Consider the following 27,991-nt stretch of genomic DNA (forward strand, 5'->3'; position numbering starts at 1 on the left):
GAGCTTGTATTTACACACTAATAATAATCTCAAAACACATCATTAAAGTCTTTAAATATTTATTACAATAATAACCTTAAGTAAAATTACTATTAAAGACAATCATGGTCATCAAAGCAAATACACACCTGAAAATGCAAAAATTCTCATTGCACACCAAAGTGTTGGAAACGCTATACCCTCTCTTCTCCCCTACTTCCACAGATTAGTTCTTCTAACAGTCATGATAGCTCCTTGAAGTTTTTGGCTTGAAAATTTGACATTCAAAAAAGTAAAGTTGCAACCAAGTAAAGGATTAATCCATCTGGCAATGATGAACACACCAACGAAAAGGTGAGGGTGCGTTTGGTTCAATTTTTAAATCAATTTTTCAAAATCCAAAACCTAAAACCCTAAACTCTAACAAATTTCAATGGAGATTTCCAATAATAAATAAAAATCCTAAACCCTAAGAAATTTCAATGGGGATTTCCCAAAAAAAAAAAAACCTTAAACTATAAAAAATTTCAAAGTGAAATCCAGAGGGAAGAATATAAAAACCTTAAACTATAAAAAATTTCCAAAAATGATTCCTTTGATTAATGCCCAACAATTGCAAATTTTTGGGATGATAATTGTAGCACGCGTCCGCGAGGGAACCCGCTACAGTTCGGACTCGATTTGCGTCATGGTTCTTAATCTTGAACCAAAGAGTCCAAATCTGACAAATCGTTTTGAGAAAACAGATTTTAGGAAAGAAGTGTCAAACATGGACTGTTTTGCCAGATACAGAGTCGCCACCTAAATATTTTTTATGGGGGAATTTAGGAAACCCTGACTCGGTGCCGAAGGCCACATGTCCGTCATCACCAGAGTTGCCTCGGCTCGGGAGCTAGGGTACGATTGGGAAAGGTCAGTTATGAGCACCCCCTCTCGCCCGATCCGAAGATCGGCCTCTATTAACCGTGATATCCGTTTTTGAAAATGTTATGTGTTCTTAAACCGGTTATTAGCCTAGAATTACTATGTTATGCGCACAGCAAACAAGTATAGACTAGATTGCCTAATTCGGAAAGAAACATTGCATATCCGTTTGTTTTGGAAAATGTTTTGGAATTTGCTACTCGCAAGTAGGATAAAATGTGGATTTCAACGAGTTTCTCCAGCTTAAGCAATCCAACCTTCACCCACAGGCATTCAAACAGTTTATCTCATATAAGCACTTAGCCACATGGTAAGCACATTATCATGGCAACATTCACACGCATGCAATATGCTAAAGCGAAAATACTTACATCGTACTCCGTGCCAAAACAACAAACTAGTTAGCAAACACGCATGTCCTAGTTCATGTCAAGTTCACTAATGCAACACATGCAAGATGTAATTGGAGTAGGCTCGGCTAACCTAAACATGGCATGTGAAATGCAACCAATTGATGCACGTATTCAATTTCGAATTTGAAATACAAATGCAGTTAGCATGATGTACCGAGCCCGGTGTATGCAGGACAAATGTATGAATGCACGCATGCATTGCATAAGGTATGCTAATTTTAAATATGCCCTAGTCTACCATCATAAGCAGGTAAATAAAAGGGAAGAAAGACGTGGGATTGGAAGACATACACCCCACTCACACACACTTATTACAGATTTGTCCTCGCTCGGAGGGTACAAATAAATATTACAGTCCGAATAACAAATAAATTAATTATCACAGAATTTCTACTTAATTAATAGAACGAATGCAAAATGAAGGAGAGAGATGGCCACAGCCTCCACCTCGAGATACGCGAATGATGCATGCTCAAACCCGCCTTGCCCGGAAAGTCCGTACCATACCAAGGCTGTGTCTGTTTACACTGCCCTATCTCTCTGAAAAATTCCAAAGTGCTGGAACAGGTTTATTGCATACTGCAGAGGACCACCGACTGGGGGAAATTCCCACCGGCAGTGCATAATTTCCACCGGCTGCTTCTGGACTTATCGGCCCTTCACTAATGGCCGGTCGGCACTGAATTCTGCCGGTCTGCAGAAACTTCCTGCAGGAGACAGTTTTGACAGCAACAGAGAACAGACAGTATATGGCATGGGATTTCAGGCACATGTGAGCATGGTCATGTTTCCCATCATGTGTTGAAGTCAGGGGAACATGGCCCTCGATACTCGAGCCATCAATGGTGCATGATAGCCCAAGAGATCGAGCTTGCCATTTGATAAAAAAAAAATGCATGCAACACACAAATGAGGACCAAGGCCTTATCATGTCGAAGTCAAAGGCCCTGGTGACCGAGAGTTAAGGCACGTTACATCACTTATAGTATGAACGCCCCTTAACCTTCACACTAGGTTTGACACCCCAAACCAAGCAATGCAATGCATGTTATGCAAACATGGCTCAAAATGCGACATGATATCAAGATGCCAGGCATACAAAGTGTCATGCAACTAGTATGGCGAGCATGCAATATTAGGCATACAAGATGCAAATGCAATGTAAATATGGACAATTTAAGCAATAGAATAAACGCAATACCACACTTGATGAGACAAATATGCAATGGACATAAGACAAGCATGCAAGAGAGCCTTATACCATAAAGGGGCAGGCCTTGATCCACCCCAAAACAGTGGCCAAAAAGTGCCTAAAAGGTGGACCAATACTCATGCTAACAAGCAAACCAATGGTCCTAAGGTTAAGGCACAAAAAGGAGGCACTTCACTCCCACCAACATGACCACTCATGGCATGACTTGGACAAGCCAAAATAGAAATTTAACATGCAAAGATGGACTCCAAAACCCATTAATATGGCAGCTAAAGTGGCTCCAAAGAGATGTATGCACCAAGGCTCATATGTAGGCATAAAAGGGCACACCCTCAAGGCATGAAAGAGGTCACACATGCACACATATAAACATGATTCACGGACTAAAATGTGACCCTAAATGATGACAAATCATAAGGATGGTCATAGCTATGCATCCTAGAGGTCAATATGCTCAAAGCTTACAAGCCAAAACACAAAAAGATGACACCAAACAAGGCAAGCATGACTGAAATAAAGGGCCAACAGACCTTAAACATGGTAAAATAATGCCAACATCTTCATGGAACCAAGCCAACACATGTAAGAATCATGGCCTAAACACAAGATATAATTCTAGGCCAAATGGAGGAATGTAAAGCAAGTATATTAAGCATGCAAATGGGTACAAATCCGGCCAAAAATAGAGATCATATATGACCTAAAACACCCAAAAAAATTCTGAAATGAGGCCAAAAATGATCAAGCATGCATGTTACCCTTTTAAGCTAAAATGCAAGGAAACAAGACAATGAAGGGAGAGGGGTGTCCCTCCCCTATACAAGACTTCAAACCATCTTCCTCACCACTGAAAATCCACTGGTTTTCAGTGGTGAGAAGACCAAAACACTAAAGCAAACAAGGCCTTACCAAAAAGGCAACAAAAGGGCCAAATAAGGCCTAAGAGGGTGAGTTCGAACTCAAACCATAAAAGACTCTTAATGAAAGTTCTTAAGCATGAAAATATAAGCCTTTTTTATGTTATGCACAAAAACTAAATCATCAAGTAAGATAGGTAAAAGACTAGTGCAAGTTTGGGGAAACTAAAGTAAAATGCTCACCCTTGAAGCACACTTCAAGAACAGCCAAGGCAGCCCCCTTATTCTGATCAAAAATAGCCCAAAAACTCAAGAATCAACCCTCAAAGTCCTCAATCTCGGAGCAAGGTGTAATAGTGTGTGTATTGGTGCAAAAGTAAGGTAAAATCACACTTTTAGGCCAAGAAACACACACAAGGGAGGAGAGAGAGGGAAATATAGAGATAGGGTGTATCTATATGTGTAAGCTCTGGTTTTGCCTTCAAAGTCTCTAACCTAGAGCAAGGAGAAGGCCTCTCCTCTTATAGAAGTCCCTCTTGCAAAGCTTATACAACAAGCTTGTTTAGAGGGAGATCCCTCCATACACGTGTATGGAGGGAAGTAGAGTTGGTGCCAGCTATCACAGCTGGCACAAAATATCTACATAAAGTAGATGAACAGTGGTCGGCTGCCCAAAAATGTCATTTTGACAAAATTTAGTGCCGACCGGCAACAAACAGTGCCGACCGGCAACAAAACGTGCCGATGGAATAAAAAACTAGCCGGTGGCCTCTAGCCACTGCCGGTGGTGTGTGGGGATGCCTCACAAGGCATTCCCTGCCCCTCCAAGGCAAAACACAAGTGTTTGGTGCAAAACCAGACACAAAACGGTCAAGTTCGGAGATCCTGAGGTAGGGCGCGTAGCCGAGACCCCCGGGAACTCCAAACGAACACAAACAAGGGTAATCACCAAGTGTTCAAACGGTGACGTCCAAGTCTTGAGGATGGTCAAAAATGGGGTGTCTACAATAATGAACTAGAGGGAAGAATAACCATCTGTGGTGTGTTTGAACTTGTGTGCTGTGGTTTGTACTAAATTAAGAGCCCTTCGTAGGTATGCCTTGCATACCACATGCAAAGTACTTATACATTTTTATGTTTTTGGTTATACAAGTTTGTGTTACTAGTTATACAAATTTGTGTTCACACTTATATCAGGTCACCTTACAGGTAAAATTAATAAAATAATATATTATATTATATACGTGTAAGTATTTTCTGAAAAATGTGTAAATTTTCACAAAAACGTGTAAGCCTCTGCACAAAATATTTGGAACAACACAAAATGCATAAGTTTTCGCAAAGAACGTAAATGATTTCACAAAAATGCGTAAGTCAACACAATAAATCGTAAGTTTTTTTTTCAAGAACTGATAACAACACAAAATGCATAAGTTTTCAGAAAGAACGTAAGTAATTTCACAAAAAAGCATAAGTCAACACAAAAATGCATAAGTTTTTTTCAAGAACTAACAACACAAAATGCATAAGTTTTCACAAATAGTGTAAGTGATTTCACAAAAAAGCATAAGTCAACACAAAAATGGGTAAGTTTTTTTTCAAGAACTGACAACAACACAAAATGCGTAAGTTTTCACAGAGAACGTAAGTGCTTTTACAAAAAAGTGTAAGTCAACACAAAAAGGTGTAATTTTTTTTTTCAAGAACTGACAACAACACAAAAGGTGTAAGTTTTCATATGTGTCAATAAAGTTACGATAAACTTACTGGGTTGCTATCCACGAGTTGTATTGAATGGTCGCACTGGGCTTCTCATTCTTTCACGTTTATTGATTTCTAGCATACAATAATGTCAACTTGAAAGTACTTGTTTTTCTAAATTTTGATTCTTTGTAAAACTCCATCTACGTTTTTCCTCTGACTTTTTTCTACAACTGTTATTTCTATTTGCAATCACATTTAATTGCCAACAATGCACACACATTGTGTTTGCCAGAACTTGTAGTTATAATTATTTTGGACTTATAGTTGTTAATTGTCTTGTATGTGTGTCACTTTCGTCTAACACTTATAGAGCATAAAGAAGCTTAGGGAAAGGTGGAAGGCACTCCCCTCTGATGAGAAGAAAAGGTTTGAGGAAATGGCTAAGGTGAGTGGTGAGGAACACGCCAAAGTTGTTCCACATGCACCGAAATCTGAAAAGGTAATTGCGTGCTTCATGTTTTCATAAATCATTTGGCTAGGTCCTGCTTTCCAAACATTGTTGGTTCTATTTTTTTTATTAATTTAAACTTAAAAGATTTGCAGACTAGAAAGCAAGTCCGCATATCACTGAAGTCAATTATTGATCTAGTTAATCGGTTTAATGAAGCACAAAAGCAGGCAGCCATTGATATTAGGTTTGGTGGCTTCTTGGGGATGAAATGTACATGTATAGATCACAACTTCTGCAAATGGTTGGTATAAAACTTCGATCCTGACACTAGTTTATTGAACGTTCATGGTCGTCAACTAAGGCTCACCTGTAAGGCAGTTAATGTTTTATTGGGAATACGGTCAGAAGGCAATGATGTGCAGTTGACTGGTTCATTAGACGCATATCCCAATATCTATGAAGAGGTTGGAGTTGTTAAGAGAGTCATTCCTTTGAACTAGTTGAGGCTTTATCTAACCGAGACTGATGGTGTGGAGGACGAGATTCAGAGGAAATATGAGATGTATGTGTTGGGGGCTATGTTGTGTCCTACCACAATGGCTGCCTTGAGTCCATCGTTCATTCATGTCATAAAGGACGTCAACGGTATGCGACCGTGTAATTGGGCAAAGTTGGCACTATAATTCCTTCTAAAAGGTGTTCGCAAGTATAAGACCAAAGGTCATCGCGATGCAACCGGATGTGTTTTCCTGCTAGCAATATGGTAATCAACTATTGTTTTTACCATTCCCTCCATATGTTTCATGCATTGTTCTGTTATGGCTGATGAAATTGGCCTTCGTTAGGAAATACAATGTTACCTGTTATGTCAGTACAACAAATAACACTCTTCCAGACCAAATATCCTGGTCGCAGAAAGAGCTTATTTGATCGCAAGTGTCATGAATTTAACAATAAAGACTACAAAACAAAATTTTTTGACCAACCTCAATGGAGGGACCAATTTTCCTACTTTGTGAAGAAGGGAACAAAATTGATTGTTCTTCATCCATTTTGAATAATCAATATAAGAGATAACTTGAATATGAAAGTTTATACACATTTGTAGGCAGACTTGAAGAAGAATATATAGAAGAAACCTTGATAGGACCATTAAGAAAGCAAACGCATTCATTCTGGAAAAGGTCCTTGCGGTTTCAGCCATTCATTTACACAAACATGTACATAGGTTTTTTTTTTTTTTTTCATCAATAAAGTTCTTGATTTGCTGTAAAAAAATGAAAAATAAAAATAAAAAAAATGCATCATATGTGTCAATAAAGTTCACAGCATAAGAAAGAAAATCGGTATTTTATGTATGTTCACTTCAAAATTGACAAGAATGAATGTCATTGTTACTGAATATAGTTGATTTTCGTGGGAAGAAAAAATTAATTATGATGTCCCCCTTACTGTCGACAGTTATTGTACTTCGATTGTGTTTGTCTGAGCTCTACAAGTACCTCGACTGCAACACGGTCCATCTCGCGGCTTCATGATTGGGGTGATGCCCAAATACGGGAGACGATGAGATGTATCTTAAGTGTCACACCCCTAACTCGCCCCTAAAAGTTTTGGGCATGACCTAATCAAAAACAGACACTTATCCTGCTATATATGATATTCGGGGCCTGAATGGAAGCGTTAATATAATAGAATAACATGCAGACACATCCATTGAGCGACTACAAATATGCCAGGACCACGACTCGGAATTAAACATCTAGTGAACATGTATCTGAGATTAAGTTACATACACATTTACAAGTCCAGACCAGAGGTTGGGCATATAACGAACATTAGATACAAATCTACTTCAGCCCACAAAACATTAGTACAAAATGACAAAGTCTAGCAAAACTGCACTAGCATGCAAAGGGCTTCTCCAAGTGCCTGGTTGTCCTTAGGTTGACAAAAGATAGATGATAACGATGCTAGGACTGACCTCCAAGTTGATTACCTACAGAATCAGACAAAATTACAGAGTGAGACAAGCTCAGTGAATAATAGCACTTAAGCAGTTTAATAACCAACTTTAACCACAATGCATAACAGTGCATTCACAAAAATGAAATCCAAATAGTGAGTCTGATATTGTTTTACTTTCAGAACGGCCTTGGGCCTAGTATTACAGTTATAACAGAACGGCCTACTGGCCCAGAAATACAGAACAGCCTTTCGGCCCAGAAATGTACAGAATGACCTTTCGGCCCAGAAATGTACAGAACAGCCTTTCGGCCCAGAAATATACTGAACAGCCTTTCGGCCCAGAAATATACAGAAACGTAGTCAACCTTACATTGTCACCAAGTTCTGATCAATACATATGTTAATGTCGTGTCTACCAGAAAATAGAATGGTCATAACAAATATTAACAGTAAATAAATGTACATTCCGTGTACTATTACTCACAGTGTTGTTGCGGAGTAGTGGTTCCTTCGGTGGTGTGTCCTACACACATAGACAACACATATTAGTTTCTTTCTTCTTTTAAACCATTTCTTACATTTTTTCATTTCAATTGCATGTACAATCATAAACAGGTATCAAACACAAATTCCGAAAAGAGCTGAGGGTTAAGCACGTAAAACAGAGCGAACGGAATTTCTGACCTGGGCCGCACGTGCGGCCATAACTTCCGCTCGTGCGGACATGTACCGCAGGTGCGGTCCCCCTCCACCGCTCGAGCGGCCAAAAATAGTATGCATTTTCCATTTTTCTCCTCTTGGCCGCACGTGCGGCCATGACCTCCGCATGTGCGATGGTGACCCCTGTTTTGGGCAGCTTGACTTCAACCCAAATTTTAGCAATACCAATTCATTTTTCATGCAAACCAAGATTAAACTAATGCAATACCTTAATCCAACGCCACCAATACATGAATTATAACTTGAGTATCACAAGATAAACATGCTTAGAAGCTTAATCAAATCACAACCTTTCTAAATTTCATCCTTGGATTCAAATTCCTCATGTTCGTAAAACATAATGTCATGGGGTTGGCATAAAACCAAAGATTGAAGTATAAATTTCATACAACACCTAAATTAGATGTCAAAGCAACCAATTGATGAGAACCCTTTTGAATCAAACATAAATCATAAACATAAACCTTAACTACACACCCTAAGTTGTTAAAACAAGAATATCCCTTTCTTATGTCCAAGTGAAGGTTGATTAGGTTGAATTGGACTTACCTTGAGTTAAATCCCACAACTCTCCTCAATTTTGACAAGCTTCTTGTTGAATTTCTTCTCCCCCAATTCTTCTTCTCCACACTCTTTATTTTCTCCCCCAGGAGATATTTCTAGTTTTTTGATCAAGCTTAAGAGGCCTTAAATTGACATATCCATATATAAGAGCATATAGGACAAAATTCAATCGTTTAATCATTCCAAAATTGAAATTTGGTAAACATGCTTAATATTACTTAAAAATTATGCTAATCACAGATATATAACCAATTTCAGATAATTAAGCCGTTAAGGCTTCCAATTTCTGATTCGAACAGTTTAAGTGCGACAAATAATTTCCTTATTCAACAGATAGGAACTCATATTTCGAAGTTTCACTTAATTCAACGTAATTTCACATAGAGTTTCACAATGAGCATTCAACAGCACAGAATAGAGGGTTGAAAAGATACCAGAATGATGTACGAGGGTCGGGTTATTACATTAAGGAAGCAAAATTTTCCAAAAAGATGAGGTAAACAACCCAACCAGTATGCACATTTGACACCATTGACCCACTTGTCTTCAACATACAATGTCAGACTTCATTTACGTGTTTGTATGATTAGATGGAGTTTGATTTCACTAAGGACGAAAGCGACGTCGATGATAAAGAAATGGACGCACACCAAAGTCGATAGCCAACAAAAACTATAGTACGATGAAGTTCGTAAGACCAAAGTACAGTCAGACATTTGTGAACTAAAGGAAATGATGAAGCAAGTTCTTCAAAACCAAACAGATTTAATGGACATGTTGCGACATTTTCGAGGCAAGCAAGTAGTTGGCAATGAGAAGGTAATCTATCCAATCATTATGTATATTTGACAGAGTTGACCCACATCATTTCAAGATGAATTATGAGACTAAGTTAATCTATGTGTTTGTATGATTAAGTGGAAGGTAATGATGTGTGTATCATTAACCTCTCCTCCAATGTTGCTGAACTCAAGGAAATGCTAAAGCAACTGCTTCAATGTTTTAGTTTTCGTAGTAACCAACTGTTGACTGAACAAACCAATTTTGCTGAACTGAAGCAAATGATACAGCATGCCGTGGAAGGTATATTTTCTAGACCACAATTGGTAGGCGTGGAGAAAAAGGATGTGGACCCTTCTGTTAGAGTGGAGGTGCATGACGATGGTGTGGTGAAAGCAACTGATGAAGTTAACCTAATGGAGTGTAATATTTCAAATGTACAAGGGGTGGATCACCATGAACAGAATGTCAAGGGAATCTTGGCAAGTGAGAAAAGTGATTTGCATGATGGACATAAGCTTAACATAGAAAATGTTGGGGACAACCAGAAGAAGGGGGGCCTTAACTTGGGGGAAAGATACAAAACTAAAGATAAATACACTCTTGAGCTTGAGTTAGTGGCCGTGAAGAAAGTGGCGTGCGATGTGCATACTTCTCCTACTAAGATTAGCCAATCTTTGGGAGCAAGTGGAATCGTTTGAGGAAGAGGAAAAGGAAGAGGAAGAGAAAAACGAAAAGAAAGAGGAAGCGGAAGAGGAGTTCAACCCACTGAGGTCAGGGATATGCATTTTTGCAACGATATCAAAATAAGTACTCGACTTGCAAAAGAAAAACTTCCAAGTCACCACATCACTTCACCTTTTGTTGTTGATGGTGCGAATAAGGCGAACAAGGTACAAATACTGCCTTCTGCCCCACAAGTTCTGAATAACCAATTCATGCCCACATCAATAATGGGTTCACTAATTTTACAATGATTTGTGTTGTATTGTAATAGTTGTCAAACAATTGCATGTTTGCACTTATGACTGCTGCAATATTTTTTACACATTTCTAACAAACTCCTCACCAAAGTTCACAAGTTGGACAAACTATGAAGTTCAGAGGTTATACATCGCTTCACGTTATTTTTTATCAGTAACAACCTTGTTATGTAAGCTTCATTTTTTTTTTTTATCAAATGTGTTTTATTACTTGACTATTTATTTTAGTAGGAGTTGTTGAGGATGTTGGAGAGTGAAGGGTTCTTATCGCCAGAGGAAGAAAAACTTGTCGACTATGCATTTGACGATAGCAAAAATGAAATGTATAGTTTCATTTACTACTTGCAAATTTTTAATGACACTCCATTGTCAAATAACTTTCATTCTAAGGATAATTATTCCTTGTAGGGACATTGTTTCAGTGAATCTTCATGGAAGGGCATGTGAAGTTGGTACCCGGTGTGACATGCGCACGCTAAAACCAGGGGCTGGCTATCCGACACTATAAGTGTTGGCAGCTCACATATGAATCTACGTTTTTCATTTTAAGAACTTGCAAACCTTATTTATCAACTTGCCTCATGTCTTACATACAATGTTCCAGCCAATCAACATGGTGGTAGTGCAATTGACTAATCAACAGAGGGATTTACACAATGACGAGAGGCATACTGATTGGTTCTTTCCAGTATCTGTCGGCAAGTAAGTGTTTTAGCTAGGCTGTGTTTTCTATATGACATATTTCATCAAATGTTTGGCTCAATGACCTTTCTGCATTACACATGCAGACTTTCATTCTAAATAAAAATACGCAACTCTGCATCATGAAAATATCGTCACATTGTATTTTGGACATGACAGACACACTGGTGCGATTGATGCATGTCAAAGGGTAATGTCAATGTCGATTCCATTATATTCAATGTAAATATGAAAGCCAATATATGTTCACATGCCCTTTAAACAATGTCTGCACTTGTGTTTGTGTGTTGCAGAGTACATTGGTTATGCCTTAAAATTGATATGGTCGACAGTGTAGCTTACCTATTTGACTCGTTCCCATCCACCAAACTGAACAAAAAGAAGCTAAATGTGGCAAAAATTTGGGTATGTCCTTTTGGTGGATTTCTCAACACTATAACAAACTTTAACATCCTTAACATAAACCAACTTTCACTTTCCGCAACAGGTTCAAACTCTACACGAGTTACTACAACTACAATTATGAAATGAATATGTTACAGACGTTCGTAGCTTTGACGTCCACATGTTATATGAAAGGCCATTACAACAACTGGATGAATAATCCGAAATCCCTCCATCACATTTATTTGTCTCCTGAATGAATCATTTAACGAACGTACTTACATTGTTGACAAATTTAATGTTAAATTATTCTTGTAGCACTTTTGACTGTGAGATGTTCATCATCAAGTACATGCAGCGACTTGATTTACCTGCCAGTCCACACAAGGTACATTCTACCGCTTCATTTCCAATTGTGAATCAAATCCTTACTTGTATTTGCTACAATTGGAACTGATTTGTGATATGATCTTTCTGTACAAAGTTTCATCCCGCTGTGTGTCATAAGTTGTTAGTTGACTTCCTTATGGATGTTAATAATTCAAAGATCGTAGAGTATCTTCAATGCCTTGATATCAACAATACCACAAAATAGGGCAGTGACGGGAATGGGCTGGTAGTACAACACTAATTTGGGTGGCAATAGGACTTCACCAATTTTTTATGCATTGATTTCAAGATGGATATTAAATATGGCTTCACAGTATTTTTTTATTAAAGGATGTAAAGATGGACAAATTGTTTTGTTGAACTCATATGTAAAGATTGATCAATCAGCTGTTGGCTATTATTTCAATGTGGCTGCTATGTTATTACTATTTTGTTTACGCATGTTTTTTGTACAAAAAAATTCAGATGATTGCGACTGAAACAAATATAATTTACGACTGTGTTCTTTTTGCTCATATTTTGAGGAATGTACTTGTCAAGCAAATTCTAAGCATAACTTCGATGTGGCAACTGTAATGTTAGCATTAACATATCTATGTTTAGGTGGAATGATGTACACTATCTTCGTGAAGTTACCAAATCAAACCAAGCCTTAAGTCCCATCAAATGGGGTCAGCTACATGAATCATTCTTCTCCACCCGGCCCTATCAAAGGCCATTTCATTAGTCAAATTAAGTAGATCTATATCTCTATTTACAACGCTAACCAACGTTAATCTAGGCCTACCTCGTCTCTTAACACTTCCATCTACCGTTACAGCATTGCATCTCTTCACTACTACCTCTGTTGGTCTCCGTTGAATATGACCAAACCATCTCAATCGATTCTCTCTCAACTTATTTTCTATCGGAGCTACTCCTACCCATTCCTAAATACACTCATTCCTAATTCTGTCTTGCCTAGTCTTGCCACACATCCACTTTAGCATTCTCATCCCAGCCACACTCATCTTATCTATATGTTGTTTCTTGGTTGCCCAACACTTCATCCTATACAACATCGCTGGTTTAATAGCCGTTCCATAGAACTTACCTTTAACTTTAGTGGGTATTTGTTTATCGCACAGTACCCCAGACGCACTTCTCCACTTACACCATCCCACTTTAATCCTATGGGCCACATCCGCATTAATCTCCCCTGTTGTTGTGATAATCGACCCTAAATAACGAAAATGTTCACTCTTAGGCAGTTCTTGGTTTTCAATCTTCACTTCCCACGTACCATCATTGTTACTGTTACTAAATTTACACTCCATGTACTCGGTCTTAGTTCTGTTTATCTGGAATCCTTTAGATTCAAAAGCTTTTCTCCAAATCTCCAACTTTGTATTAACTCCTTCTCTTGTCTCATTCACTAGCATTATATCGCCTACAAAAAGCATACACCATGGCACGTCATCCTGGATATTTCTTGTCAACTTATCCATAATTGAAGCAAAAAGATAAGGACTTAAGGTAGATCCTTGGTGTAACCCTACAGTGATAGAAAATTCATTTGTCTCTCCAGCAGGCGATCTAATAATGGTCCCCACCCCTTCATACATGTCCCTAATCACATAAATGTAACCTTGTGTCACCCCTTTCTTCGCTCACACCCACCATATTATATCCCCAGACACTCTATCATATGCTTTCTCAAGGTCAATAAACACCATATGAATGTCTCTTTTCTTTTCTCTATACTTTTCTATTACTCTTCTCAAAAGATAGATCGCTTCCATTGTTGACGTGCTTGGCATAAACCCAAATTAATTCTCTGACGCCTCTATTTTATCTCGCAACCGGTGTTCTATCACCCTCTCCCACACTTTCATTATATGACACATTAGCTTGATTCCTCTATAGTTGTTGCAATTCTGGACATCTCCTTTATTCTTTTAGAATGGCACTAAAATACTCTTCCTCCACTCATTTGGCATGTTCTTAGTCAACAAAATTTTGCTAAACAATTTAGCCAACCAAGCAATTCCCTTTTTACTCAAACACTTCCAAGCTTCAATAGGGATATCATTTGGTCTTAAAGCCTTATTTGATTTCATCTTCTTAAGTGCAAACTCCACTTCGAAGTTCCTAATCTTGCGATAGAACCTATGGTCTTGGTTTATCATATTACTGGTTATTTCTTCCTCTATTGCCATACCTCCATGTTCCTTATTTAATAGTTTTTTCAAAATAGTTCTTCCATTTTTCCTTAATCTCTTTATCTCTCACCAATACCTTAGAATCATCACTTTTGATGCACTTAACTTGATTAAAATCTCTTGTTTTCCTCTTCCGTATCTTAGCATGTTTGTATACCCTCTTATCTCCCTCCTTACTATCTAGTTTAGTGTATAGGTCATCATAAGCTTTCAACTTAGCCTCTCTCATTACTTTCTTGACCTCCTTATTAGCCAATCTATAGGTCTTAAGGTTTTCCTCAGTTCTATCATTTTGCCACTTTTTAAAGCACTCTTTTTTTGCCTTAACTATCACTTGAACCTCTTCCCTCCACCACTAAGTTTCCCTAGAGCTGGGGTCCCATTCCTTTTGACTCTCTAAGCATTTCTTTTGAGATTCTCCTCATACAATTGGCCATCGAGTTCCACATAGTGTTAGCATTATCTTCCAAGTCCCAAGTACCTTCCTTATCCATTATATTCTTAAATATTTTTAATTTATCCCCTTTTAGGTCCCACCATCTCGTCCTATGACGCCCACCATCCTTCCTAGCTTGGTATTGCTCTCTAAAACATAAATCTAGTACCAAAATCCTATGTTGAGAGGTCAGGCTCTCTTCAGAAATCACCTTACAATCATTGCATTTTAGGCAGTCCACTTTTTCTCACTAAGAAGTGATCTATTTGGCTCTTAACTGACCCACTCTTAAAGGTTATCAAATGCTCCTCCCTCTTATTATACATAGTATTGGCCACCACCTGGTCAGAAGCCAACACAAAATTTAAAATACTCTCTCCCGCCACATTTCTGTCATCAAAATCGTATCCACCATGCACCCTTTCATAGCCTAGTTTATCTATGCCTACATGGCCATTAAAATCTCCACCTATAACCAGTTTCTCTCATACGGGTATCTTCTGTAAGATCTCATCCATTTGCTCCAAAAAAATTCCTCTTAGTCTGATCCTCTAATCCTACTTGAGGGGCGTATCCACTAATAACGTTCACTATATTCCCTCCAATAACTAGTTTAACTAGCATAATCTTATCCACTTTCCTAATGACCTCTATTACATTCTCCACAAGACCCTTGGCAATTAAGATTCCGACCCTATTCCTGCTCCTTACCACTATAATACAGTTTAAAACCGATATCCTCAATTTCCCCAGCTTTCTAATCATAACAAAGGCATGTTTTCCCTTGTTGATAAGAAAATATCTGCCAATTGTGGTGGGCCATTCTGGCTTTTCCAAGCATGGTTGTATGCCTATTTTCTAGAAATACGACCTCCCAAACTAAACACTATGATCACCAAACATTACTCTTATGCAAAATGCTTCTTAACCTTTGTTGACACGCCTAAACTTAACTTCTCTAAATGCCTTTCTACACTCTTCAACCTTTCATCTAATAGAGACCTCCTTACTGTTCATGCTATTTCAATCTTGTCAATTCTCATCTTCTAGACTACAGCATCCCTTCATAGATCCCTCGAACCTGACATATAAAGAAACGATTTGTCAAGTTGAAACATGGAAACATATTCTCACCTGCAGACATATCCTGGTGGGATGTTCTATCTCCTAGACCAAAATGTCTAGCTGTAGTATTGAAAACTATTGCCCTAATCAATGGGTCAAACAATTTGAACTTACTCAAGGTGCACCTTGCCCTTACTTTCACTCCACCATTGAAGAAGAAGTATGGACAAGGATCAATATCAAAGAATCTTCCAATGTAAAACTAATTGGAGTGGAGAATGAAAAACTTCTACAAGACTTTAGCACCCTATTACTTTAAGCATGTTCTCGACATCACCCAGGGTTTCAACACTGGTGAACCCTTATAGCAACAGTAATTTTCTCCAAACCTCTTCAGACCTGTTTGAGAGATGTGTTTGTTGACAATGAAGGCTCTAAACCACCCACTTCAAGCCTGAAGACTTCAAGTAAGTTTATCGTAGCTATCAACCTACTTCTACATTACAACGGTGGTAAGACACATGAAGCAACCAAAGGTACACTCACTAACTCACCAAGTTCATATGCTTTAGCAACTACATTAGCAGCAATGTGGCCAGAGATCTTTCTGATATTAGAGAATGGTGGATAGATCAAACCCTTGTCAATATTCTCTTTTGTTGCTTGCTCAGCCAAAGCCTCCGTTGTTATAAAGGAAAGTTGATGATTTAGATACAAGGGTGAACCATTCTATCTATTTGTCGTGCCTGTCGTCTAGAATTGCAATTTAATAGGTTTTGCCAAAATTTTTCCATAGTGCTTCACACATGATTATGGGCAACCAGTGTAAAAAACTTCTGTTAAAAGGATATCTAGAGAGGGCAAGATGTACAGAGACTGTTTCAATGACTTAAACCTGCGCCGCCAAGGACAGTAATATGGCAAATCGCCCTTATAGAACCAGATCACACATCAAGGGAATAAAACAAACACAAGGTGTTTTTTGAGTTTACGTTCTATTAGAATTTAAGTAAACATCTCAGAACTTTTTCTAAAGACAGTCTATTCATTATGTACGACTTGTATAGCCTAGTTGGCCACCATGCCTTCCTTAGGGCTTAGTCCCAAAGCGGTCATGAGTTCAATTATTCTTAGAGGAGTTGAATTAAGGGAGTGCAAGCACTCAGATGTTTTGCCAAGGGTGGGGAGATTTTCTTCCATATGTGTTAATCTAATAACTAACAACTAACATTCGCTGATTAAAAAAAAAAATGTACGACTTGCATAGATATGTGACCAAAGTAAAGGGAAAAAAAATAAAGCGAAGTAAAATGAAATAAATAAAGGAATGAATTCCTTTCTCTTCAATTATCAAGTAAATTGTATACAACTTATCATGTGTGTAGTTATGTAATATGTAGTGCACTTATAGGCTTCCAGAAGTGTTTCATCGTGTACACGAATTGCACCAGAGATGACCAAACCCAAACCAAATCTAGGGAAAATATATGCATTATTTGCTTGAATTGATCACCAAAAAAAAAGAAAAGAAAAGAAAAGAACTGACAAGGTGCCATCACAATCAGTTTTTAGTATCCATCTCAGATGCATTAAGGATATAACACCAAAAAACTAGAAGTATAAAGTAATAGAACCTGGCCAGGTACATAGAGTTTGCCATTGTATTCTACAGGGTCAAATGGACTTCCACTGGCAAAAATTGCATGTCCCTTTTTTTAGAAAAGAGAAATTTATTAGTTTTGTATTTAAATCCAATCAGACATTACTTTGCATTAAAGCATCAAATTTTAAGATAATAAAAAATGCATAATTTATTTTTAACTGACTCCAAGTATAAGCTTCTTCAGTTATGCACTCAGATTGCGAGGTTGGGTTGGAGAGAGCCATAATGAGAGGTTTCTGCATGCCATTCATTTAGAGTCATATTGTAAAATTTTGTAGAGAGAGAGAGAGACCATTCATTTAGAGTCTTATTGTAAAATTTTGTAGAGAGAAAGAGTATCACCTCTTTTGTGAATGTTCTTCCTAATCCAGATGAACCAATTAGAACCGTCAGCTTGATAGCTTGATGACATCTAAAAATGAAATAGAGACCAACAATCTCTAAAAACTACCTTCTTATAATAAAACATAGACATAACGGGAATGCATCAAACCTTGACAGCATCTAAAAGATCCTTCACGGGTTCATGTTATTGAGCCCAAGGTTTCTTGAAGTGTTGAAGGGAATTCTTACGAGAACTAACAATTAGGCCCTACAAGAGAAATCACATGTTTTTTTATTAATGCAAGACACAAGTGCCGAAAAGGGTAAAAATGGAAACAAAATAAAAATATGATCAATCATGATTGACTAAATATCCATCATTTAGGAAGAAACTATTAAGTATTAGTGTGTAAGGATAGTTATGTCATTTACTCCTTTAGTCTTTTATTATAAGAATGTGTAGCCCTAATATGTTTAGGAGTGAGAAATAAAACTCAGCAGCAGTGATCTCTCTTTTCTTCCTCTCATTTTGTTCTTTCTTTTATGCAAATCTAACATGGTATCAGAGCTTCATCTTCCTCCTTGAAGATTCTTCTCTTGTTCCTTGTTTCATTCGTTCTTCCATGTACACAAAAAATAAAATAAAATAAAATAAATCCAAAAATAAAAAATAAAAAATTCCTTCATGGTCGAAATTTGATGGGTTTTCACTTTGGATTTTTATTTTAATTTTTTGATGAGTGTTTGAGTGTTTTTCCAATTTTTGTTGATTTTTGGAAAAACTTATTGATTTTTCGAAAGTCCCTGCTGAGCTTGTTTTTGGCTGACTTTTTCCTTCCTCCCTCTACCTTGGGAGCCGACTGGGATTGTACTAGGGTTGGAAGACTTGGTTTTGATGATTTGGCAAGGTTCCACTCTATTTTTGTCAGTTTTCCTCAATTTCAACATAGTTTCTCTCAGTTTCTGATTGTTTTTGGCCTCACCAGCCTATGTTTCGGCTTTGTTTTTGTCTTTAGAGGTAACTTTTGTCCCCAAGTTGAGTTTGTGAATTTGCCTCTATTTGTTTTTGATGGTTTTGGGCTGGTATTTATTTTTCTATTGTGGGGATATAATCTTCAATGGCTGAGGGTGAGACTAAGGATACAATTAGTGATGAGGGTGGCCTACGTCGTGTTATTACTCTTGCCGACAGTCCTTCTCTTCAAATTAGTCCTATTAAATTGGATGGTTCCAACTATTTGATTTGGTCACGCTCCTGTTGTCTTGCTATTGTTACTCGCCTTTTGACTGGCTACATTACTGTTCTCTTCCCCTATTGAATGGTGATGACTTACTCCATATTCAACGAATTTCTGAAAATGCTCCTGTTATGACTTGACTATTCAACTCTATACAACCCACCATTAGTCGGAGTTTCCTCTTATTAGATACTGCTTATAAGATTTGGAATGCTACAGCCCAAATGTACTCCCACTAGGGTAATAATGCATAGGCATATGAGTTGAGGAAGAAGTTTCAGAGCATAGATCAGAAAAATAGATCATTCGCGGTATACTATGCTGAATGAAGTAGTTTGTGGCAGGAACTAGACTATTACCAAAGCTTCCAGGCTATTTGTTCTCGGGATGCCACTTTATTTCAACAAACCGTGGAGAAGGAGTGCGTGCATGACTTTCTTGCTGGCTTCAACTTGGAGTATGATCAGATTCACGTGCAAGTGTTGGTTCATTCACCATTTCCCACCCTACGCGAGGCTTATTCCCTTGTCCAGCAAGAGGAGAGTCGACGTAGTGCTATGGTTCATTCCTCTATTCAGGATCATTCTGCTTTGGTTGTTGTTCCTCCTACTCGAGCTCCTCGGCCTAGTCCAGTTCAATCTGGGAGTCAAGGTACACTGGTTGATTGAGATCACTTGAAGTGTGATTATTATGGAAAAGACAGACATGATTGAGAGCATTGTTGGAAACTGAATGGTCGCCCTACTCGGGGTCGAGGTTGTGGTAGTACAGCTCGTCCCCAAGCACATGTGTCTGAGATTGTTGTGAGTTCTTTTGAGCCTAGCACTCTTTCCCAGGATGAGTTACACACTTTCAGGTGTTTTGATGGCTCGACTTGACTCTCTTTCTACCATAGCTTCTTCCACTTCCGCTTCTTCCAATTTTGCCAACACAGGTATTCATGGTAGTGCTCTTAGTACCTTCTTATCGCCTTCTTGGATTATTGATTCAAATGCCACCAACCACACAATAGGTGCCTCTAGTCTTTTCTATTCTTATTCTCCTTGTTACAACCGAGACAAGGTTCAAGTGGCTGATGGCACTTTATCCTTTGTCTCTGGCAAGGGTTCGGTTCATTGTTCATCGTTGCTTTCTCTTTCATTTGTGCTTCGTGTTCCTACTTTTTCCACTAACTTGCTTTCTATTAGTAGTCCTAGGCCTCGTTTGGGAACAAGCTATTTTAGTAACTTTTTAGCTTTTTGGCTAAAATATGAGGTAAAAAAAACTTGTATGTTTGGAATGACTTTTTGATTTTTTATGAAAAAGATGTACAAAAAGTAAAGAGAAAAGGGAATCTTTGACTTTTTGACATAGGTTAAAAAGAATGAAAAGAATTATTTGGCTTACCTATGAACAAGGTAGAGCCTTGTATTTATAATGAAACAATATTACAAAATAGGAAACAAACAAAATAGGAAACGAAGATAAAAAAGGTATTAAATTTGTGATTCACACAATCACAGATTTTATATACACCACCATAATTACAATATCACTCTTTCTTAATTCCAACACTACCATAATTATAACGTCACTATTTCCTAATTCCAACACTCCCTCTTAAGCTAGTGTGAAGATATTCAATAAACGAAGCTTGCTGATAGATGACTGGAGTAATGTTGGGCCAATAGACTTGGTGAACATATCTGCTAACTGCTGAGAAGAAAAGACAAAGGATGGTCTCACAATACCAATCTGAACCTTCTCTCGAATGAAATGTATATCAACCTCTATATGCTTAGTACGCTCATGTAGGACAGAATCAAAAGACAACATAATAGCAGACTTGTTGTCACAAAATAAAGAAGTAAGGGCAGTCTCCTCAAATCCTAACTCTACCAAAATAGAACGCAACCATAGAATCTCACAAGTGCCTTATGCCATAGCCCCATACTCAGCTTCTGCAGAAGACCTAGAAATAACTGCTTGCTTCTTACTTTTCCATGATATAAGATGATCACCATAGAAAGTACATAAGCCAGAAGTAGAACGCCTATCCGTTCTAGATCCTACATAATTAGCATCAGTAAAACAAAAGAGTCCAGATTGAGGATCAGCTGTGAAGAACAATCCCAAGCCAGGAGAGGTCTTCAAATATCTCAAGATATGATGAACCGCATCAAGATGTTTTGTATGAGGTGCTTGCATGAATTGGCTAACCACACTAACTGCAAATGTCAAGCCAGGTCTAGTATTGGTCAGATAGATGAGACGCCCAACAAGACGCTGATACATACCTGGATCCTCTAGTAATTTGCTGGACTATGATGTGAGCTTGGCATTGGGATCCGTAGGAGTAGAAGCAGGTTTACACCGCAACATACCGGTATCCTTAAGTAAGTCAAGAGTGTACTTCCTTTGAGATAAGGAAATCCCCTACTGTGAGCGAGCCACCTCAATCCCTAGAAAATACTTGAGATTCCCCAAATCCTTATATCAAAGATGTGTCCCAAATCCCGTTTGACTTGACCAATACCTATAGAGTCATCACCCTTGAGAATGATATCATCCACATACACCAACAAGACTATACACTGACCTGCAGAATTACGACGGATGAAGCAAGTATGGTCTAAATGGCACTGAACAATGCCCATGGAGATGATAACTGAGCTGAAACAGCCAAACCAAGCTCGTGGAGACTGCTTTAAGCCATACAAAGACTTACGCAGTCGACATACTTTTCCCGAATACTCCCCCGCAACTTAAAAACGAGGAGGAGGAGCCGTATAAATCGTCTCAAGAAAATCCCCATGCAGAAAGGCATTCTTGACATCAAGCTGATAAAGGAGCCAAGAATGGGATGCTGCAAGAGAGATGAGTAGACGAACAGAGGTAAGTTTGGCAACTGGGGCAAAGGTAGCACCAAAATTCTTGCCAGGAACTTGAGTGAAGCCCTTGGCCACTAAGCCGGCCTTATAAGGGTCAACGGAGCCATTAGGTAGGTACTTAATAGCAAAGACCCATTTGCAACCCATGGTACTCTCACCAGAAGGTAAAGAAACCAAATCCCAAGTATAATTCTGTTCTAAAGCTGCCACCGCCACCCATTTTGGATTCGAAGCGCCTTTGACACAGACCGTGGAATAGACTCAGACTCAAGCTTGCCAAGGAAAGAATGATATGAGTCGAAAACCCTGTCATATGAGAGATACTGGGAAATGGGATGAATAGTTCTACATAGATAACCCCAACGATTGGGGGGATGGCAATCCTGAGGAGGATTACGGCGAGGAAGGGAATGAGAGGCATGTAAAGGGCAAGAAGTACCTAACCCATGACCCGGAGAGGAAGTAGGAGGGGGCTGAGCATAAGGGCAGCGAAAGTATACTTACAAGGAAGGGGCGAATGAGGCGAATGTGGAGGGTGGGAGGGAGGTAACCTCATCGGCAACCGCATCCAAAATGGGGACCGGGCGAACACTTTAAGTAGCTGCAGGGGAAACCTACAACGAGGGGTTAGGACTAAAAAATGGAAGATCCTTACAAAAAGTAACATCCAGAGTATGGTGAAAATGACATGACACAGGATCAAAATATTTATACCCCTTAGATATAAAAGATTACCCCAAAAAAGACACAACGAATAGACTTGTCATCTAACTTAGTATGAGTGGGACGTCGGTCTTGAACAAAACATGTACACCCAAAAACACGAGGCAAAAGAGGAAAAAGGGAAGTATTAGGCAGAAGAATATGGAATGGAGTAAGGCCATAAAACACACGACTAGGAGTCCTATTAATGAGATAGACAGCAGTAAGAACAGCCATGTGCCAATAAGACTTGGGCACACTCATACCACGAAGAAAACAACGCACGACAGACATAATATGATGGTTTTTACATTTAGCCACAACATTTTGTTCAGGGTTTTGAGGACATGTAAGTTGTTGAAGGATACCCATTCAATTAAGGTGAGAATGAAACTCATTAGAGATGTATTCCCCACCATTATCAGAGCGAATGTTCCTAACAATGGTATTAGGCTTCCCAAGCATTTCTTGTGTATCAAAAAAGTCAACCTCGAGGTTAAATGCAAGAGCTATGATCCTTGAAATTGCTTTTGCCACCTCACTAGCACGCATATAAAAGATACATGAGGAAAATGAGGCAAAAATCTATCAAAAAATTATATGAACAATGTCATATATATAAAACTGAAAGCATGAAATCATGGCTGAACAAGTCACAAGGCTTAAATGGAATGATAGGTAATTGCTACTTTTCTACAAATGAATTTCTAGTGGGTAAGGAGAACAACTCCCAATAGAACAACTATATGGATTAGTTTTATACATGTCCCAATTTAACAATGGTGTTTAGAAATATACCTCAGTGGCTAAAACAATTCATTCAACCTAATTCTTTGTTATTATTCCTCAGGTTATGCAACATATTTTATGCTAATTTGCATCACCAAAAATGTATCAAAATATAAAAGACCTCAAGCGACTGGGAAAACATGTAAGAATTGAAGTTAAAAAGTCTGGACAATATAGATTAAATATGAAGTTAAAAAGTCTGGCCAAGTTTTCGTAATAAAAATATATATAAATATGAATCTTCATGGTCTTAGAATATTATTATCATCCATCACCATAAAATTTTCATGGCAAGGGATGAGCTTGTATAATTACAACTGACAAACTCATTAACCAAGCTTTGCAGGACCCACCAGACTGTGCCGTCAAGACCAAATGGGATAAAGGTATGAGTTCTCTGCTGCAGTTTTTCAGTCTATGCTCTTAGCTCACATCCCTAAGCCTTTCTTTAGTATGTATAGAACTTCCAATATTTGATATGAAGTTATATTTCCCATAATGTGATATTTTCCAAGATTTATTAGTCTAATGCAATACTTTTAAATTGACAATAGGATATTCATATTAAATAACAATGAGAAAATAATATGATGCTGCATTTCTGATTAGACACCAAAACAAGACAAGATAATTTTGTTTGCCGCATGGAAAGTTATAATGTTTGATACAAAGCAGCAAATACATCTGCCAGTAGTATATGAAGTTCATTAAAAAAAGATTAAGCTTGAACAAAACTTACAGTGCCTCTCTATGATAGTTCTCCATAGTTTGGCCAAAAGACCAAAGGGGTTACTACTGATTGCAAAACAAATACCACGTAGAATCCTCAAATGCTTAAATCCCATCAAGTTGAATTAAGCTCTGATGTGTGTGTGTGTGTGTGTGTGTGTGAGAGAGAGAGAGAGAGAGAGAGAGAGAGAGAGAGATGATTGGGACATGACATGAACTACTCATGCTTCGCACTTTCTTTAGACTTGAATGGATTTTGTAGCTTACCAGAAGGGGGCCAGACATTTGGTCCGTATAATTGCTTTTCTATGTCAGGATCATTTTCAGGTACTTCTATTCCAATGTTATATCCCTCCTTATAATCTCCTATATCTGTAAAATAGGATAATCAATATTTTCGTTTTTTATGGAACAAGGATCTCTCTATTATAATTAGTTTAAATTTCAACAACAATAAATCAAGAAAAATGGATCAACTGAAAGAAGAAAAGAATGGGACAATATAAAAAATAAAACAATGTGGGTGGCATCTCAAAGTAGGAAGGCAAAAATATAATTATGTAAACAAGAACATATATGAATGCAAATCGGCTCAAGTTTGTTTGAGGCCTAAGGCATAAAAAACATAAATGAAGCCTTTTTAAGATTTTCATTCGAAATATATTTTTCTTTTCTTTTCAAATGCAAAATTACAAATTACATTCAAGTTTTCTAACATATCATTTGTAATTGATATTGTGGGTAGTTCACTTATTGTTTCTTATGACTTAATCAATCTTAGGTTGAACTTTATCCATTTTAATTTTTTTTTTCCTTTGCAATGCAACTGTTATAGACAAAAAAAAAAAAAGAAAAAAAAAAGAAAAAAAAAAAACAAGGCCCAATTAGTACACATTAATGTGTGTTTGGGAGGGGAAATTTTATAATCGCTGATGCATTAGAAATTTTAGTTTTCATTAATTATTCAATATATCAATTGAAGTGCTCCCTTCTGCTTGCAAAACTTAATTTAAAACTTTCGATTCCCAAAACAAATTTAAACATTGATATAATCTTGTACAAAAATTCCAAATGCAAATTGAAGACAACTATCCCTACTTTTTTAACAGTTAGTGTGATTGCAAATTTATATTTATCATATTAAACTATATAAAAGTGAGGCCTTTTACTGTGTGGGGATGTTAGGCGAAAGTCTAATTTTCCTAGCACTCAAGCCACTTCTTGACACGCATGATCATACAAGCACAATATATACATATATATACACATACATGTCACGCACATACCAAGCTATACAATAGATGCCAACTTGTATTAAAAAAAGCATCATATTGATCTGATATTCACTTTTGTGCTTATTGCTAAAAAGTAGTGTGACACTAGAAAAATGATAGCAGAACAAACCATGTATTTGATTGACAGGATCCAAACGTTCATTGAAAAGGGGAGTGTAACCTCGATGTTTCTTGTTTCTAAGAACCTTCATTTTCTCATTTACTGGTAGATCAAAAAAACTTTTTCTTTGGTTAAAAACCTCATCCATAAATTCCTGGTTGATTCCATGATTGATCACATAGAAAAACCCAGAATCCAAACATGCCTGTAGAAAAGAGAGAAAGCAAAGGATAAGCCAGGATATAAAAACCAATTAACAAAAAACGGTGTGTGCGTGTGTGTGTTTGTGTGTGAAAAAGAGAGAGATTAAAATAAAACATATGGTACTTTAGTTCAATGACTGACTCATACAAAGAAATGGTAACACAATTGAGCAACTAAATACTAACTAACCTAATGGCATTGCCTATTTTTATGGTTAAAAAAAAATAAAAAATAAAACTAATAATGACATTGCAGTCAAAAGCTCTTGATCATCAATATTTCACTGTACAGAAAATTGACTAATTTTTGTAAATGTTAAGTTTAAAAGAGAAGCATAAAAAATGACATTTTATCCTAAATTCAATTCATAAATGAGATTTCAATATTTGATTCAATAGGTTGTTCACAGTACTATTTGGGTTGGTTAAAATAAGTTTTTCTATAAAAATTCGGAAATTTTACTTTGCTTTCCCATGATCCAAACAAATAGTGGCATAAGAATCAATTATAGTTTATACACCTACACTTAATATTCAATCTCACTTTCCCTTTGACCTTTTAATTGTTCCGGTCAATCCCTAGACTTTGAATCAAGTTATAATTTGGTCCCACGTATACAAGCGTCATTTCAAAACGAACAAAGAACAATCACAAAAATATTCATTACACTTAGCACCCTTATATTTTTACCGCAATCTCACTTTAGTCCTTCTGCTCTAGCTCTTACGATCCAGGTACATTACTAAAATCTCACACTTTTAGATCATCAATTTGGATAGAGATTTCAAAAAAAAGAAAGAAAAAAAGAGTGAAATATAAATGAAATATAGAGTAGTTGAGTGAGATAATTAAAGGTTCAACGGATCAAATGGGATTGAAGGTAAACTATAAGATGCAACCTTATATTTTTACCACAATCTCACTTTAGTCCTTCTATGCTAGCCTTATAATCTATTATATACTTTTACTAATATCCTAGTTTGTAGGTAAAGTATAGGATGCAAAAGTGTAAATTTGCCATAAGATCCCAAGTTGAACACCGCTTATAATCTGATTGTGCTTAAAGCACCAAACATCAACAATTAGACATGTTATTGGTTGGTCGAGGGGCCACCCACGTGGCATGTATTGTGTGGATTGTGATTGATGGAGGAGTAGGATTCACAATTTTATATTGAATAACTAAACAATATAGGCATAGAGGCTTGTGATTAACTTGGAATATGATCACGTGACGCTACACACCAACTAACAAATTTTCGATCCGTATATAATGAATCAATCAAAAAAACCAAATATATGAGAGAGAGAGAGGGAGAAAGAGAGAGAGAGTGTGTGTGTGTGTACCTGTTTGAGTAAAGAAACAGAGTTATGAATGTTAGGGCTTGAAAGATCGATACAATTGAGTGGAGGGAAGTTTTTAAAATCTCGAGGGGCTTCAAGAGCTTCGTTCGTCAAATTCTTCATTTCTAAAGATATGAGGTTCTGATATTTCTTTACCGATATTATCAATCAATTAAGGGTAAATTACACTCATACCCCTCTATTTTCTTACAATATCACTGCCACCCCCTTTAATAATTGAAATACCAATGCACTCATACATTTGAAAATAATGTAACAATTCAGTCCTTCTGTCAGTCGGTTAATTCAATGAATAAGGGAACTTCTATTTACACCCCATTAATTATCTCAAGACACACCGTTACTTTATTGACACCTGAACAATTTTAAAGTTTAATCAATACACACCCCAATATATCATCTTTACCCTTGAGATGTACACACATTCATAATTAATTTAGTACACGAGTATGTAGACGCGCCCGCGTGAGGCCCTCGTGCTACAGTTCGAACTCAATTAGTGTCACGGTCCTTAATCTGAACCAAAGAGTCCAAATCTGGCAAATCATTTTGAGAAAACGGATTTTTAGAAAAAGAAGTGCCAAACATGGACTGCTTTGCCAGATACAGAGTCGCCACCTAAATATTTTTTATGGGGGAATTTAGGAAACCCTGACTCGGTGCCAAAGGCCACGTGTCCGTCATCACCAAGGTTGCCTCGGCTCGGGAGCTTGGGTACGATTGGGGAAGGTCAGCTATGAGCACCCCCTCTCGCCCGATCTGAAGATCGGCCTCTACTAACCATGATATCCAATTTTGAAAACGTTATGTGTTCTTATTCCGGTTATTAGCCTAGAATTACTATGTTATGCGCACAGTAAACAAGTATAGACTAGATTGCCTAATTTGGAAATACGCATTGCATATCCATTTGTTTTGAAAAAATATTTTGGAATTTGCTACTCGCGAGTAGACTAAAACACGGATTTCAATGAGCTA

At 37.5% G+C, this 27,991-nt stretch overlaps 1 protein-coding gene across 1 annotated transcript in view; it reads right to left on the reverse strand.

Moving 5' to 3' along the window:
- LOC114256845 (azadirone synthase LFS-like) overlaps nucleotides 1-27,149 on the reverse strand; it is a 154,657-nt gene extending 127,508 nt beyond the window's left edge. Inside the window, exons 1-3 of the mRNA XM_082900904.1 lie at nucleotides 26,996-27,149; nucleotides 25,454-25,649; nucleotides 24,317-24,415 (exon numbers count right to left, since the gene is read on the reverse strand). Coding sequence (XP_082757030.1) covers nucleotides 24,317-24,415; nucleotides 25,454-25,649; nucleotides 26,996-27,115 — 415 coding nt within the window. The 5' untranslated portion in view covers nucleotides 27,116-27,149. The remainder of the gene's footprint in view (nucleotides 1-24,316; nucleotides 24,416-25,453; nucleotides 25,650-26,995) is intronic.
- Between the last annotated feature and the right edge of the window lie 842 nt (nucleotides 27,150-27,991).

Source organism: Camellia sinensis, chromosome 13, assembly GCF_055761805.1.
Source record: "Camellia sinensis isolate YWXY chromosome 13, ASM5576180v1, whole genome shotgun sequence".
Lineage (NCBI taxonomy): Eukaryota > Viridiplantae > Streptophyta > Magnoliopsida > Ericales > Theaceae > Camellia > Camellia sinensis.